This window comes from Heterodontus francisci, chromosome 30 (genome assembly GCF_036365525.1).
Source record: "Heterodontus francisci isolate sHetFra1 chromosome 30, sHetFra1.hap1, whole genome shotgun sequence".
Classification (NCBI taxonomy): Eukaryota; Metazoa; Chordata; class Chondrichthyes; order Heterodontiformes; family Heterodontidae; genus Heterodontus; species Heterodontus francisci.
In genome coordinates, this window is record NC_090400.1 from 3434243 (window position 1) to 3451099 (window position 16857).

The 16857-nt window shown below is 49.0% G+C and overlaps 1 protein-coding gene across 8 annotated transcripts in view; it reads left to right on the forward strand.

Annotated features, from left to right (window-relative positions):
- The window catches only part of LOC137346547 (protein CASP-like), a 734295-nt gene that overhangs the window by 354665 nt on the left and 362773 nt on the right, over nt 1–16857 (forward strand). For all 8 annotated transcript variants that reach the window (XM_068010023.1, XM_068010028.1, XM_068010027.1 and 5 more), the window contains one exon: nt 9827–9950. In XM_068010023.1, the coding sequence (XP_067866124.1) occupies nt 9827–9950 (124 nt within the window). The remainder of the gene's footprint in view (nt 1–9826; nt 9951–16857) is intronic.

Here is a 16857-nt window from a genome sequence, read left to right on the forward strand (position 1 = left end):
CTTTATCTTGCCCGCCAGTGGTTTCTCATTTCCCCTCTTCGCTCTCCTAATTACTTTTTTACCCCCCCCCTACACTTTCTATACTCCTCTAGTGCCTCCACTGTTTTCAGCGTACATAATGTGCGATAAGCCTCCTTTTCTTTTCCTGATCCAATCCTCTATATCTCTTAATATCCAGGGTTCCATGGACTTGTTGGTCCTACTCTTCACCTTAACGGGTACATGTTGGCATTGAACCCTCACTATTTCCTCTTTGACTCCCACTGGTCTGATGTAGACTTTCCTACAAGTAACTGCTCTCGGTCCATTTTGGCCAGTTCCTGTTTTATCATATTGAAATAGGCCTTCCCCAATTCAGTACCTTTATTTCCAGCCTGTCTTTGTCCTTTTTCATAACTACCTTAAATCTTAGAGTTATGGTCACTATCCCCGAAATGCTTCCCAACTGACATTTCTACCACTTGTCAGGCTTCATTCCCTAGGATTAGGTCCAGTACTGCCCCTCCTCTTGTAGGACTTTCTACGTACTGGCTCAAAAAGCTCCTGTATGCATTTTAAGAATTCTACCCCCTTTAAGCCTTTTACACTAAGACTATCCCAGTTGAGATTAGATAAGTTGAAATCCCCTACTATTATTACCCTATTATTTTTACACCTCTCTGAGATTTGCCGACATATCTGCTCCTCTATCTCTCCTTGACTCTTTGTAGGTCTGTAGTCCACTCCCAGCCAAGTGATAGCCCTCTTTTTGTTTTTAAGTTCTACCCATATGGCCTCATTTGAAGAACCTTCTCAGATATCATCCCTCCTTACTACAGGTAAGATATCACTGCAATGCTCAACAGTGCAATGCCAACTGCTCTTTTATCCCTTTCGCTGTCACGCCTAAAGATTCTATACTCTGGAATATTGAGCTGCCAGTCCTGCCCCTCCCTCAACCATGTCTCTGTGATAACAACAATATCATAATCCCATGTGCTAATCAATGCCCTCAATTCATCTGCCTTACTAGTAAGACTCCTTGCATTAAAATAGATGCAATCCAGCCTTGCATTTTTCCCTTGTGCCTTAATAGGTCTATATTTGCTCTGCCTTCCAGACTGACTCTGTTTCTCTTCCATATTTGACTGAGCATTACCCCCTTCTGTACCTCCACTCTGTATCCCATTCTCCTGCCAAATTAGTTTAAACCCCGCTCCCAGCAAGGATGTTTGTCCCGTTCCGGTTCAGGTGCAACTTGTACAGGTCCCACCTTTGCGAAAAACAGACCCAGTGATCCAGGAAACTAAAGCCCTCCCTCCTGCACCATCTGTTCAGCCACGCATTCATCTGCTCCATCCTCTTATTCCTATTCTCACTAGCACATGGCACCGGAGGAATCCAGAGAATACAACCTTTGAGGTCTTGCTTTTTAATCTGCTACCTAGCTCCCTAAATTCTTGTTGCAGGACCTCCTCCCTCTTTTTACCTGTGTTGTTGGTACCAATGTGCACCACGACCTCTGACTGTTCACCCTCCCCCTTCTGAATGTCCTGCAGCCGCTCCGTGACATCCTTGACCCTAGCACTAGGGTGGCAACATACCATTCTGGAGTCACGTTTGTGGCCACAGAAACACCTATCTGTACCCCTATTCCTATAGCTCTTCCACTCCTTTTCCTTCCCTGCTGTGCAGCAGAGCCATTTGTGGTGCCGCGAACTTGGCTATTGCTGCTTTCTCCTGACAGGCCATCCTCCCCAACAGTATCCAAACCTGTTCGAGAGGGGTTGGCCACAGGGGACTCCTGCACTACCTGCCTGCGGCTACTACTCCGCCTGGTGGTCACCCATTCCTTTTCTGCCTGTGTAGCTATTACCTGCAGTGTGACCACCTCACTAAACATGCTATCCATGACGTCCTCAGCATCGCGGAGGTTCCACAGTGAATCCACCCGCAGCTCCAGCTCCATAATGTGGGTAGCCAGTAGCTGCAGCTGGATACACTTCCTGCACACATGGTCGTCAGGGACACTGGAGGCGTTCCTGATTTCCCATATAGCACAGGAGGATCATGTTTGAGATGGTCATTGCCTGGCACTTGTGTGGCACTAATGTTATTTGCCAACTATCAGCCCAAACCTGGATGTAATCTCCTCTTCTTCTTTGGCCTCCTTGTCTCGAGAGACAATGGGTAAGTGCCTAGAGGTGATCAGTGGTTTGTGGAGCAGCGCCTGGAGTGGCTATAAAGGGTTATTCTAGAGTGACAGACTCTTCCACAGGCGCTGCAGCCAATATTGGCTGTCGGGGCTGTTACACAGTTGGCTCCCTCCTTGCACTTCTGTCTTTTTTTCCTGCCAACTGCTGAGTCTCTTCGACTCACCACTCTTTAGCCCCGCCTTTATGGCTGTCCGCCAGCTCTGGCGATTGCTGGCAACTGACACCCACGACTAGACTTCATGTCGCGTTTGCAGATGTCTTTAAAACGGAGACGTGGACAGCCGGTGGGTCTGATACCAGTGACGAGCTCGCTGTATAATGCATCCTTGGGGATCCTGCCATCTTCCATGCGGCTCACATGGCCAAGTCATCTCAAGCGCCGCTGGCTCAGTAGGGTGTATATGCTGGGGATGTTGGCCGCCTCGAGGACTTCTGCGTTGGAGATACGGTCCTGCCACCTGATGCCAAGGATTCTCCGGAGGCAGCGAAGTTGGAATGAGTTGAGACGTCGCTCTTGGCTGACATACGTTGTCCAGGCCTCGCTGCCGTAGAGCAAGGTACTGAGGACACAGGCTTGAAACACTCGGACTTTTGTGTTCCGTGTCAGTGCGCCATTTTCCCACACCCTCTTGGCCAGTCTGGACATAGAAGCGGACGCCTTTCCCATGCGCTTGTTGATTTCTGCATCGAGAGACAGGTTACTGGTGATAGTTGAGCCTAGGTAGGTGAACTTTTGAACCACTTCCAGAGCGTGGTCACTGATGTTGGTGGATAAAGCATTTCTGACATCCTGTCCCATGATGATCGTTTTCTTGAGGCTGATGGTTAGGCCAAATTCGTTGCAGGCAGCCACAATCCTGTCGATGAGTCTCTGCAAACACTCTTCTATGTGATATGTTAATGCAGCATCGTCAGCAAAGAGGAGTTCCCTGATGAGGACTTTCCGTACTTTGGTCTTCGCTCTTAGACGGGTAAGGTTGAACAACTTGCCACCTGATCTTGCGTGGAGGAAAATTCCTTCTTCTGAAGACTTGAATGCATATGAGAGCAGCAGTGAGAAGATGATCCCAAACAGTGTAGGTGCGAGAACACAGCCCTGTTTCACGCCAGTCGAATAGGAAAGGGGTCTGATGAGGCACCACTATGCTGAATTGTGCCTTTCATATTGTCATGGAATGAGGTGATGATACTTAGTAGCTTTGGTGGACATCCGCTCTGTGCTAGTAGTCTGAAGAGACCACGTCTGCTGACGAAGTCAAAGGCTTTGGTGAGATCTATGAAAGCAACATAGAGGGGCATCTGTTGTTTGTGGCATTTCTCCTGTTGCTGGCGAACGGAGAACAGCATGTTAATGGTGGATCTCTCTGCTTGAAAGCCACACTGTGCCTCAGGGTGGACACGCTCAGCCAGCTTCTGGAGTCTGTTTAAAACGACTCGAGTGAAGACTTTCCCCGCAATGCTGAGCAGGGAGATTCCACGGTAGTTGTTGCAGTCACCGCGATCACCCTTATTCTTATAGTGGATGATGATATTGGCATCACACATGTCCTTTGGTACAGCTCCCTCATCCCAGCACAGGCAAAGTAGTTTAGTTTAGTTTAGAGATACAGCGCTGAAACAGGCCCTTCAGCCCACCGAGTCTGTGCCGACCATCAACCACCCATTTATACTAATCCTACACTAATTCCATAATCCTACCACATCCCCACCTGTTCCTATATTTCCCTACCACCTACCTATACTAGGGGCAATTGCTATTGGCCAATTTACCTATCAACCTGCAAGTCTTTGGCATGTGGGAGGAAACCGGAGCGCCCGGAGGAAACCCACGCAGACACAGGGAGAACTTGCAAATTCCACACAGGCAGTACCCAGAATTGAACCCGGGTCGCTGGAGCTGTGAGGCTGCGGTGCTAACCACTGCGCCACTGTGCCGCCCTAGTTCCCAGTTCATGGAGCGCTGAAAGTATAGCAGGCTTGGCACTCTTGATTATTTCAGGGGTAATGCCGTCCTTTCCAGGGGCTTTTCCACTGGCTAGAGAATCAATGGCATCACTGAGTTCCGATTTTGTTGTCTGTTCGTCCAGCTGATCTATGACTGGCAGAGACTGGGCTGCATTGAGGGCGGTATCAGTGACAGCATTTTCCCTGGAGTCCAGTTCCAGGTAGTGCTCCACCCAGCGGTCCATTTGCTTGCGTTGGTCAGTGATCGTGTCCCCTGATTTCGACTTGAGGGGGGCGATCTTCCTGATGGTTGGCCCAAAAGCTCTCTTAATGCCATCATACATTCCTCTGATGTTTCCGTTGTTGGAGGCCAGCTGAGTACGATACCAGTTTGATAGGTGTTGCCAGTAGCCATTTGCACAGCCAGCGCGTGGTTGTTCTTTGTGCAGCGCTTCTGGCTACTTTAAGTGCTATGGATATTAACTCGCTGGGGTCTTGTAGTTCAACAGTGCAGTGCGCTTAGCGGCTATGATAGGTTCCAGCTCTTCAAAGTGAGATTGAAACCAGACTGCATTCTGCTTCTCGCATTTTCCAAAGGTGGTCATTGCTGAGTCATAGATGGCGTCTCTGATGTGCGCCCACTTCATCTCTGCATCCCCTGTAGGAGTGCTTTGAAGGGCTTTTTCAAGTGAATTTAGAAACTTATGTAACAGCTGTGGATTAGAAATTCTGTTAGTGTTGATGCACGGGTGGCCCTTCTGCTTGGAGTGATGTAGCTTCTTTGGTTTGAGTCTAACTTTGCTGCACACCAGGGAGTGGTTGGTGTCACAGTCCGCACTGTGGAAGCTGCATCTGATTTGGACATTGTTTATAGAGGCTCGCCTTGTGACGATGAGGTCCAGCTGGTGCCAACGACGTGATCTTGGGTATCTCCATGAAACCTGGTGACAGGGTTTAGTATGAAAGAATGAGTTGGTGATGCAGAGGTTGTGATGGGTACACAACTCCACCAGCCTTTGTCCATTCTCATTCATCCTTCCAATGTCACAGCGCCCAAGGCAGGAGGGCCATGAGTCATGGTCGGCCCCAACCCTGGCATAATGTCCCCTAGCAGGAACAAATGTTCGGTATTAGGAATGCTACTAATGATATTATGGAGTTCCTCGTAAAACTGGTCTTTAACTTCAGGTGGGGAGCAGAGTGTTGGAGCATAGGTACTGAGTAGGTGTACTGGATCAGAGGCGGTGAGCAGTCGGATGGACAGTATGCGTTCCAAGTTTGAAAGTGGCTCTATTATGCTGAGCAAAGAGTTTCTGATGTTACTTGAATGTTATCTAGGTGTTGCATAATCTGGATATGGACTGAGATATTCACTATCTGAGGTGTCGTGAATGGTGCTGAACATTGTGCAATCACCAGCGAACATCCGCACTTCTGACTTTATGATGGAGGGAAAGTCATTGATGAAGCAGCTGGAGATGGTTGGGCCGAGGACACTACCCTGAGGATCTCCTGCAGTGATGTCCTGGGACTTAAATGATTGACCTCCAACAACTGCAACCATCTTCCTTTGCGCTAGGTATGACTCCAACCAGCAGAGAGATTTCCCCCTGATTCCCATTGGCTCCAGTTTTGCTCGGGCTCCTTGATGCCATATTCAGTCAAACGTTGCCTTGATGTCACGGGCAGTCACTCTCATCTCACCTCTGGAGTTCAGCTCTTTTGTCCATGTTCGGACCAAGGCTGTAATGAGGTCAGGAGCTGAGTGGCCCTGGCGGAAACCAAACTGAGTGTCACTGAGCAGGTTATTGCTAAGCAAGTGCTGCTTGATAGCACTGTCGACGACCCCTTCCATCACTTTACTGATGATCGAGAGTAGACTGATGGGGCGGTAATTGGCCGGGTTGGATTTGTCCTGCTCTTTGTGCACAGGACATACCTGGGCAATTTTCCACATTGCTGGGTAGATGCCAATGTTGCAGCTGTACTGGAACAGCTTGGCTAGGGGCACGCCTAGTTCTGGAGCATAAGTCTTGAGCACTATTGCCGGAATGTTGTCAGGACCCATAGCCTTTGCAGTATCCAGTGCCTGCAGACGTGTCTTGATATCACGTGGAGTGAATTGGATTGGCTCAAGACTGGCATCTGTGATGTTGGGGACCTCAGGAGGAGGCTGAGATGGATCATCCACTCAGCACTTGTGTCTGAAGATGGATGCAAATGCTTCAGCCTGGTCTTTTGCACTGATGTGCTGGGCTCCCCCATCGTTGAAATGGGAATGTTTGTGGAGCCTCCTCCTCCTGTCAATTGTTTAATTGTCCACCACCATTCACGACTGGATGTGGCAGGACTGCAGAGCTTTAATCTGATCCGTTGGTTGTGGGATCGCTTAGTCCTGTCCATTACATTCTACTTTTGCTGTTTGGCATGTAAATAGTCCGGTGTTGTAGCTTCACCAGGCTGACACCTCATTTTTAGGTATGCCTGGTGCTGCTCCTGGCATGCCCTCCTGCCCTAGTGCCTTTCATGACCATCAGTCATCTCAAAACACTTTACTGTCAATGAAGTACTTTTAGAAGTGTAGTCACTGTTGTAATGCAGGAAACGTGGCAGCCAGTATGCGCACAGCAAGCTCCCACAAACAGCAATGTGTTAATGACCAGTTCATATGTTTTTGTGATGTTGTTTGTGGGATAAATATTGTCCAGGACACCGGAGATATTGATTAACAGCCTATTCCCAGAACTGGAGATAACGAAGTCAAGTCAGTGAATGGAAGAGTCGGAGATGGACCATGTGAAGGTGAGGGAGCAGTGGAAATGTGAAGCGGTGTTGATAAAGTTTTCCAGTTTAGGGCGAGAGCAGGAAGTGACACCGATACCGACATCAATGTACTGGGAAAAGAGGTTATTCTACCGTTATCAAATGAATGGAGACCGTCAGTGACCTTGTATTCTGTTGGCTTGCCTTCATGCGTCTTTAAATTCTTCTTCATTTACATAGATTTCTTTATTCAGAAAATTTGATGAAGGAAAGCTGACCTGATTGCTCAGTGAATTTATCCAATTAGTAACTAAACCATGCAGACCAGGGAGGTTCCAGGTTTGTTCACAGAGTTCGCTGATGTGAGCTGAGGTACCAACTGAGACACTATAATTGGTGTCAATGCTGCTGCATTAGGGAGGGAAAATACATCCAGATGCTAGTAGTAAATGTGCATGGACATCGGGTGAAAACAGAATTGGATGTGATGCCCCTGAAGTCAAAGTGCCTGCCAGCCCTCACAGATAAAGACTTGCAATTATATAGTGCTTTTCATGACCATCGGATGTTCCATAGCACGTTACAGCCAATGAAGTACTTTTGGAGTGTCGTCACTGTTGCAATGTAGGAAATGTGGCAGCCAAATTGCACACAGCCAACTCCCACAAACGTCAATGAGATAATGACCAGATAGTCTGTTGTTAGTGATGGTCTTTGAGGGATATATATTGGCCAGGATACAAAGGATAACTCCCTTGCTCTTCGAAGTAGTGCCATGGGATCTTTTCTGTTATCTGAGAGGGCAGACGGGGCCTCAATTTGATGTCTCATCTGAAAGACAGCACTTCCAACAGTGCAGCACTCCCTCAGTACTGCAATGTCAGGCTCAATTTTTGTGCTCAAGTCCTGGAGTGGAGCTTGAACCCAGAACTTTGTGACTCAGGGTGAGAGTGCCACCAGCTGAGCCATGGCAGACAATAAAAGCTACTTGGGCAAGGTAGCAGAGGTGCCTGATAGATGAGAAAAGTATTATAACGAACATTCAATGTGTTCAAGAGAAGAGAAGGTGAGAAAGTTGGTGTTTTGGAAAAAAAATTAATGGTTCCAGGGATGAGGGACTTCAGCTACGAGGATAGAAGCTGGGGCTGTTCTCCGAAAAATGAAGGTTAAACAAAGAACAGAGAAAATTACAGCACAGGAACAGGCCCTTCGGCCCTCCAAGCCTACGCCGATCCAAATCCTCTATCTAAACCTGTCGCCTACTTTCTAAGGGTGTGTATCTCTTTACTTCCTGCCCATTCATGTATCTGTCTAGATACATCTTAAAAGACGCTATCGTGCCCGCGTCTACCACCTCCACTGGCAATGCATTCCAGGCACCCACCACCCTCTGCGTAAAGAACTTTCCACGCATATCCCCCCTAAACTTTTCCCCTTTCACTTTGAACTCGTGTCCCCTAGTAATTGAATCCCCCACTCTGGGAAAAAGCTTCTTGCTATCCACTCTGTCTATACCTCTCATGATTTTGTACACCTCAATCAGGTCCCCCCTCAACCTCCGTCTTTCTAATGAAAATAATCCTAATCTACTCAACCTCTCTTCATAGCTAGCGCCCTCCATACCAGGCAACATCCTGGTGAACCTCCTCTGCACCCTCTCCAAAGCATCCACATCCTTTTGGTAATGTGGCGACCAGAACTGCACGCAGTATTCCAAATGTGGCCGAACCAAAGTCCTATACAACTGTAACATGACCTGCCAACTCTTGTACTCAATAGCCCGTCCGATGAAGGAAAGCATGCCGTATGCCTTCTTGACCACTCTATTGACCTGCGTTGCCACCTTCAGGGAACAATGGACCTGAACACCCAAATCTCTCTGTACATCAATTTTCCCCAGGACTTTTCCATTTACTGTATAGTTCACTCTTGAATTGGATCTTCCAAAATGCATCACCTCGCATTTGCCCTGATTGAACTCCAGCTGCCATTTCTCTGCCCAACTCTCCAGTCTATCTGTATTCTCTGACAGTCCCCTTCACTATCTGCTACTCCACCAATCTTAGTGTCGTCTGCAAACTTGTTAATCAGACCACCTATACTTTCCTCCAAATCATTTATGTATATCACAAACAACAGTGGTCCCAGCACGGATCCCTGTGGAACACCAGTGGTCACACGTGATGGAGGTGACCAAAATGTTGAGGGGTCTGGACAGTTTAGATAGAGAGAAACTGTCCTCATTGGTGGAAGGGTTGAGAATCAGAGGACACAGATTTAAGGTGATTGGCAAAAGAAGCAATGACGACATGAAAAACATTTTTTACGCAGCGATTGGTTAGGGTCTGGAATACACTGCCTGAGAGTGTGGTGGAGGCAGCTTCAGTTGTGGTTTTCAAAAGGAATTGGATAAATACTTGAAATTAAAAAAAACATTGTGCAGGGTTCCGGGAAAGGGCGGAGAAGTGGGAGTAGCTGAATTGTTCTTGCAGAGAGCCACCATGGACTCGAAGTCTGATTGGCCTCCTTCTGTGCTGTAACCATTCTATGATTCTTTGATAATTAACCATATTGATTGGCTTCCTAGACCTAAAATTCTAAGTGACTTTGTGGTCTTCGGTGAACAGAAGCTAATTTGAGTCTAGTCAATAAAGTGATATTATATTTTGACATTGATTTTTTTGAGTCATTTCAGCGAGGCTAGAATATCCTCTAAAGCGAAACCCATTGATCCTTCTCAACCTAAACATTTGAAGTTCAATTTAACATTTAAGAAGTAATGGGTCTCCAAAGGGACTGGTATCAATTGATTATATGTCAGGATTGAAAAGTTACATTTTAAATCACAGCAAGCATTCAGAGTACAGGAAACCTCCTCGTGTATAACTACACAATAGCTGTGTAAACACTTCTTGTTCCTACAGAGGTTACAATAAAAGCACTTAAAGAAAAAATCAAAGAGTATGAGCAGACCTTGAGCAGCAGAGCAGAAAGCCTCGCACTTGAGAAAGAGCAGAAATTACAGAATGACTTCACAGAAAAAGAAAGGTGAGTTAATGCATCTTTTTTCATTTCATTTTTTATGCCTTGTGCTTTTTTTGTTCATTCTGTTGGAAGCTTCCTGGTTAAAGAACTCATCAGTTTATAAAGCTATTGCCTCCATTATTCTAGTATTATTGCTACCATTCACTGGCTGTACGAGGGTCTGTTGCTACTTGGTAATATGAACAGAAAGTTCCTCTCCCACGTGGTGTAACATGCTACCGAATGGTTTGGTTAAAAACTGATGAAACACATCAGCATGTGGATGCAATGCTGATTCTGAGAGGTCTTTGTTGGGACTTAATAATTCTGGGGCTGCACATGGTTGCCAAATGAGCCCCTCAATTAAGAATGCTATCAGACGACTGCAGTTCCCAGACTTTGAACACAATTTGCTTCCAACACGACACTTTGTATTCCTTTTTTGATGTTGGTTATCGAAGAGGCTGTTGATTTTTTTTGAATGTGAAGACAGCATTATTTGTTTGCTGTAAAGAAAAAACTGTATTAAAGAGTGGTTCTGTGGCATATTACGTGAGGGTAAGGACTATGAAGTATGAGAACAGGTTTCTTGATTGCCATTAGTGCTCAGGCACTCGACTAACACCAATTACTGGTGAGAAGGTACAGCACTCAGTGTAGGTGAGATGCCTGTCCAAAGGCAGGAGGAGAAAATCTATGTGGATTTTAGATCACTTCCCCCAGAGTGAGATTATCAAACATTGGAGAGATGTTCATGGTCACCTGCCACTCCCATCAGCTAGAAGCTAGTCATGCATGCTGCATGGGGGACACATCCAGCATTAACTAGTGTATAGGTAACAGAGTGAGCTGGATTTAAGAAATAGTGTCACTATACTATTCATGCATCATTGAAATAAACTTATTAAATTCAAGGTCTGACTATCATTTTCCAATCCTCACTGTATACAGATGTGGTGCCGGAGGATTGGAGAACTGCTGACGTTGTACCTCTGTTTAAAAAGGGAGCGAGGGATAGACCAAATAATTACAGGCCAGTCACTCTATCCTCAGTGGTGGGCAAATTATTTGAATCTATTCTGAGAGACACAATAAACTGTCACTTGGAAAGGCACATGTTAATCAAGGATAATCAGCATGGATTTGTTAAGGGAAAGATCTTGTTTGACCAACTTGATTGAATTTTTTGAAGAAGCAACAAGGAAGATAGATGAGGGTAGTGCAGTTGATATGGTCTACTTGGATTTTAGCAAGGCTTATGACAAGGTCCCACATGGCAGACTGGTTAAAAAAATAAAATTCCATGGGATCCAGAGAAATGCAGCAAGGTGGATACAAAATTGGCTCAGTGGCAGGAAACAAAGGGTAATTGTTGATGGGTTTTTTAGAGACTGGAGGGCTGTTTCCAGTGGCATTCCGCAGAGCTCAGTACAGGGTCCCCTGCTTTTTGTGGTATATGTTAACGATTTGGACGTAAATGTAGGAAGCATGATCAAGAAGTTTGCAGACGACACAGAGATTGGCCGTGTGGTAGATAGCAAGGAGGATAGGCTGCAGGAAGATATTGATGGTCTGGTCAGATGGGCAGAAAAGTGGCAAATGGAATTCAACCCAGAGAAGTGTGAGGTGATGCATTTGGGAAAGTCAAACAAGGCAAAGGAATACACGATTAATGGGAAAATATTGAGAAGTGTAGAGAAAATGAGGGACCTTGGAGTGAATGTCCACAGATCCCTGAAGGTAGCAGGACAGGTTGATAAGGTGGTTAAGACTGCATATGGAATCCTTTCTTTTATTAGCCGAGGTATAGAATACAAGAGCAGGAAGGCTGTGCTGGAACTGTATACCTCATTGGTTAGTCCAGTTCTGGTCACATCCATTACAGAAAGGATGTAATTGCACTAGAGAGGGTACAGAGGAGATTTACGAGGATGTTGCCAGGACTGGAAAAATGCAGCTATGAGGAAAGATTGGATAGGCTGGGGTTGTTCTCCTTGGAACAGAGAAGGTTGAGGGGAGATCTGATTGAAATGTACAAAATTTTGAGGGGCCTGGATAGAGTGGAGGTGAAGGGCCTATAGCAGAGGTCAGTGAGTAGGGGGCATAGACTTAAAGTAATTGGTCGAAAAATTAGAGGGTGGTGGGGGTCTGGAACTTACTGCCTGAAAGGGTGGTAGAGGCAGAAAACCGCATCTCATTAAAAAGGTGCCTGGATATGCACTTCAAGTGCTATCATACGCAGGGCAACGGACCAAATGCTGGAAGGTGGGATTAGAATGGGTGGATCGTTTTTTGGCCGGTGCAGACACGATGGGCCAAGTGCTTTCTGTGCCTTAAACTTTCTATGATTCTAATTTCCCTAGCAGTTTTTATTAGTTGATTTTATGTTATTTTGTTCACTGGCTTTACAACTGCACAGTGCCATTAATTGTTCAGAACGAATCATGTTTTCGGCTGCTTGTTTGTCCAGTTCCCACAATTTTGAGGTTTACGAAGTTCCTTTGCTTTACTTGGCAAGAATGAATAAAATCAAGTCTATAGCCACACGACAAGCACCTATGTGAAAAGTGTGTTCTGCACTCCATTTTAGAAGTTGGTAAACTTCACAGTGCTTTTTCATGTCAATAGATTAGATTAGATTAGAGATACAGCACTGAAACAGGCCCTTCGGCCCACCGAGTCTGTGCCGAACATCAACCACCCATTTATACTAATCCTACACTAATCCCATATTGCTACCAAACATCCCCACCTGTCCCTATATTTCCCTACCACCTACCTACACTAGTGACAATTTATAATGGCCAATTTACCTATCAACCTGCAAGTCTTTTGGCTTGTGGGAGGAAACCGGAGCACCCGGAGAAAACCCACGCAGACACAGGGAGAACTTGCAAACTCCACACAGGCAGTACCTGGAATCGAACCCGGGTCCCTGGAGCTGTGAGGCTGCGGTGCTAACCACTGCGCCACTGTGCCGCATCACTGTTGCCTGTCACAACCTTTCAATGTCACACCTCTAGATGTCATCTCAGTAGAAATTCCCTTCGTTCAGGGACAGGCTATCGGCTGTCATAGCCCTGGTCAGGCCAGTAGAATCAGCAAGACAGCTACATGAAATTCTGAACCTCCAGATGCCCACAGCCCAGCCAGCATTGCAGCTTCAGAGTATCGCAACCCAGCCAGCATTGCAGCTTCAGAGTATCGCAACCCAGCCAGCATTGCAGCTTCAGAGTGTCGCAGCCCAGCCAGCATTGCAGCTTCAGAGTATCGCAACCCAGCCAGCATTGCAGCTTCAGAGTGTCCACTGCGCAGCCAGCATTGCAGCTTCAGAGTGTCCACTGCGCAGCCAGCATTGCAGCTTCAGAGTGTCCACTGCGCAGCCAGCATTGCAGCTTCAGAGTGTCCACTGCGCAGCCAGCATTGCAGCTTCAGAGTGTCCACTGCGCAGCCAGCATTGCAGCTTCAGAGTGTCCACTGCGCAGCCAGCATTGCAGCTTCAGAGTGTCCACTGCGCAGCCAGCATTGCAGCTTCAGAGTGTCCACTGCGCAGCCAGCATTGCAGCTTCAGAGTGTCCACTGCGCAGCCAGCATTGCAGCTTCAGAGTGTCCACTGCGCAGCCAGCATTGCAGCTTCAGAGTGTCCACTGCGCAGCCAGCATTGCAGCTTCAGAGTGTCCACTGCGCAGCCAGCATTGCAGCTTCAGAGTGTCCACTGCGCAGCCAGCATTGCAGCTTCAGAGTGTCCACTGCGCAGCCAGCATTGCAGCTTCAGAGTGTCCACTGCGCAGCCAGCATTGCAGCTTCAGAGTGTCCACTGCGCAGCCAGCATTGCAGCTTCAGAGTGTCCACTGCGCAGCCAGCATTGCAGCTTTAGAGTGTCCACTGCGCAGCCAGCATTGCAGCTTCAGAGTGTCCACTGCGCAGCCAGCATTGCAGCTTCAGAGTGTCCGCTGCGCAGCCAGCATTGCAGCTTCAGAGTGTCCGCTGCGCAGCCAGCATTGCAGCTTCAGAGTGTCCGCTGCGCAGCCAGCATTGCAGCTTCAGAGTGTCCGCTGCGCAGCCAGCATTGCAGCTTCAGAGTGTCCGCTGCGCAGCCAGCATTGCAGCTGCAGAGTGTCGCAGCCCAGCCAGCCGCAGCCTAGCCAGCATTGCAGCTTCAGAGTGTCCACAGCCCAGCCAGCCGCAGCCTAGCCAGCATTGCAGCTTCAGAGTGTCCACAGCCCAGCCAACATTGCAGCTTCAGAGTGTTAGCTGTGTAGCCAACATTGCAGTTTGAGTGTCGCAGCCCAGCCAACATTGCAGCTTCAGAGTGTCAACTGCAGCCAGCATTGCAGCTTCAGAGTGTCGCAGCTCAGCCAGTATTGAAGCTTCAGAGTGTCCACAGCCCAGCCAGCATTGCAGCTTCAGTGTGTTGCAGCCCTGCCAGCATTGCAGCTTCACAGTGTCCACAGTCCAGCCAGCATTGCAGCTTCATGTCGCAGCCCAGCCAGCATTGCAGCTCCAGAGTGTCCACAGTCCAGCCAGCATTGCAGCTTCATGTCGCAGCCCAGCCAGCATTGCAGCTTCAGAGTGTCCACAGCCCAGCCAGCATTGCAGCTTCAGAGCATTGCAGCTGCAGAGTGTCCACAGCCCAGCCAGCATTGCAGCTTCACTGTGTCCACAGCCCAGCCAGCATTGCAGCTTCAGAGTGTCCACAGCCCAGCCAGCATTGCAGCTTCAGAGTGTCCACTGCGCAGCCAGCATTGCAGCTTCAGAGTGTCCACTGCGCAGCCAGCATTGCAGCTTCAGAGTGTCCACTGCGCAGCCAGCATTGCAGCTTCAGAGTGTCCACTGCGCAGCCAGCATTGCAGCTTCAGAGTGTCGCAGCCCAGCCAGCATTGCAGCTTCAGAGTGTCGCAGCCCAGCCAGCATTGCAGCTTCAGAGTGTCCACTGCGCAGCCAGCATTGCAGCTTCAGAGTGTCCACTGCGCAGCCAGCACTGCAGCTTCAGAGTGTCACAGCCCAGCCAGCCGCAGCCTAGCCAGCATTGCAGCTTCAGAGTGTCCACAGCCCAGCCAACATTGCAGCTTCAGAGTGTTAGCTGTGTAGCCAACATTGCAGTTTGAGTGTCGCAGCCCAGCCAACATTGCAGCTTCAGAGTGTCAACTGCAGCCAGCATTGCAGCTTCAGAGTGTCGCAGCTCAGCCAGTATTGAAGCTTCAGAGTGTCCACAGCCCAGCCAGCATTGCAGCTTCATGTCGCAGCCCAGCCAGCATTGCAACTTCAGAGTGTCCACAGCCCAGCCAGCATTGCAGCTTCAGAGTGTTGCAGCCCAGCCAGCATTGCAGCTTCACAGTGTCCACAGTCCAGCCAGCATTGCAGCTTCATGTCGCAGCCCAGCCAGCATTGCAGCTCCAGAGTGTCCACAGTTCAGCCAGCATTGCAGCTTCATGTCGCAGCCCAGCCAGCATTGCAGCTTCAGAGTGTCCACAGCCCAGCCAGCATTGCAGCTTCAGAGCATTGCAGCTGCAGAGTGTCCACAGCCCAGCCAGCATTGCAGCTTCACTGTGTCTACAGCCCAGCCAGCATTGCAGCTTCAGAGTGTCCACAGCCCAGCCAGCATTGCAGCTTCAGAGTGTCCACTGCACAGCCAGCATTGCAGCTTCAGAGTGTCCACTGCGCAGCCAGCATTGCAGCTTCAGAGTGTCCACTGCGCAGCCAGCATTGCAGCTTCAGAGTGTCCACTGCGCAGCCAGCATTGCAGCTTCAGAGTGTCCACTGCGCAGCCAGCATTGCAGCTTCAGAGTGTCCACTGCGCAGCCAGCATTGCAGCTTCAGAGTGTCCACTGCGCAGCCAGCATTGCAGCTTCAGAGTGTCCACTGCGCAGCCAGCATTGCAGCTTCAGAGTGTCCACTGCGCAGCCAGCATTGCAGCTTCAGAGTGTCCACTGCGCAGCCAGCATTGCAGCTTCAGAGTGTCCACTGCGCAGCCAGCATTGCAGCTTCAGAGTGTCCACTGCGCAGCCAGCATTGCAGCTTTAGAGTGTCCACTGCGCAGCCAGCATTGCAGCTTCAGAGTGTCCACTGCGCAGCCAGCATTGCAGCTTCAGAGTGTCCACTGCGCAGCCAGCATTGCAGCTTCAGAGTGTCCGCTGCGCAGCCAGCATTGCAGCTTCAGAGTGTCCGCTGCGCAGCCAGCATTGCAGCTTCAGAGTGTCCGCTGCGCAGCCAGCATTGCAGCTTCAGAGTGTCCGCTGCGCAGCCAGCATTGCAGCTTCAGAGTGTCCGCTGCGCAGCCAGCATTGCAGCTGCAGAGTGTCGCAGCCCAGCCAGCCGCAGCCTAGCCAGCATTGCAGCTTCAGAGTGTCCACAGCCCAGCCAGCCGCAGCCTAGCCAGCATTGCAGCTTCAGAGTGTCCACAGCCCAGCCAACATTGCAGCTTCAGAGTGTTAGCTGTGTAGCCAACATTGCAGTTTGAGTGTCGCAGCCCAGCCAACATTGCAGCTTCAGAGTGTCAACTGCAGCCAGCATTGCAGCTTCAGAGTGTCGCAGCTCAGCCAGTATTGAAGCTTCAGAGTGTCCACAGCCCAGCCAGCATTGCAGCTTCAGTGTGTTGCAGCCCAGCCAGCATTGCAGCTTCACAGTGTCCACAGTCCAGCCAGCATTGCAGCTTCATGTCGCAGCCCAGCCAGCATTGCAGCTCCAGAGTGTCCACAGTCCAGCCAGCATTGCAGCTTCATGTCGCAGCCCAGCCAGCATTGCAGCTTCAGAGTGTCCACAGCCCAGCCAGCATTGCAGCTTCAGAGCATTGCAGCTGCAGAGTGTCCACAGCCCAGCCAGCATTGCAGCTTCACTGTGTCCACAGCCCAGCCAGCATTGCAGCTTCAGAGTGTCCACAGCCCAGCCAGCATTGCAGCTTCAGAGTGTCCACTGCGCAGCCAGCATTGCA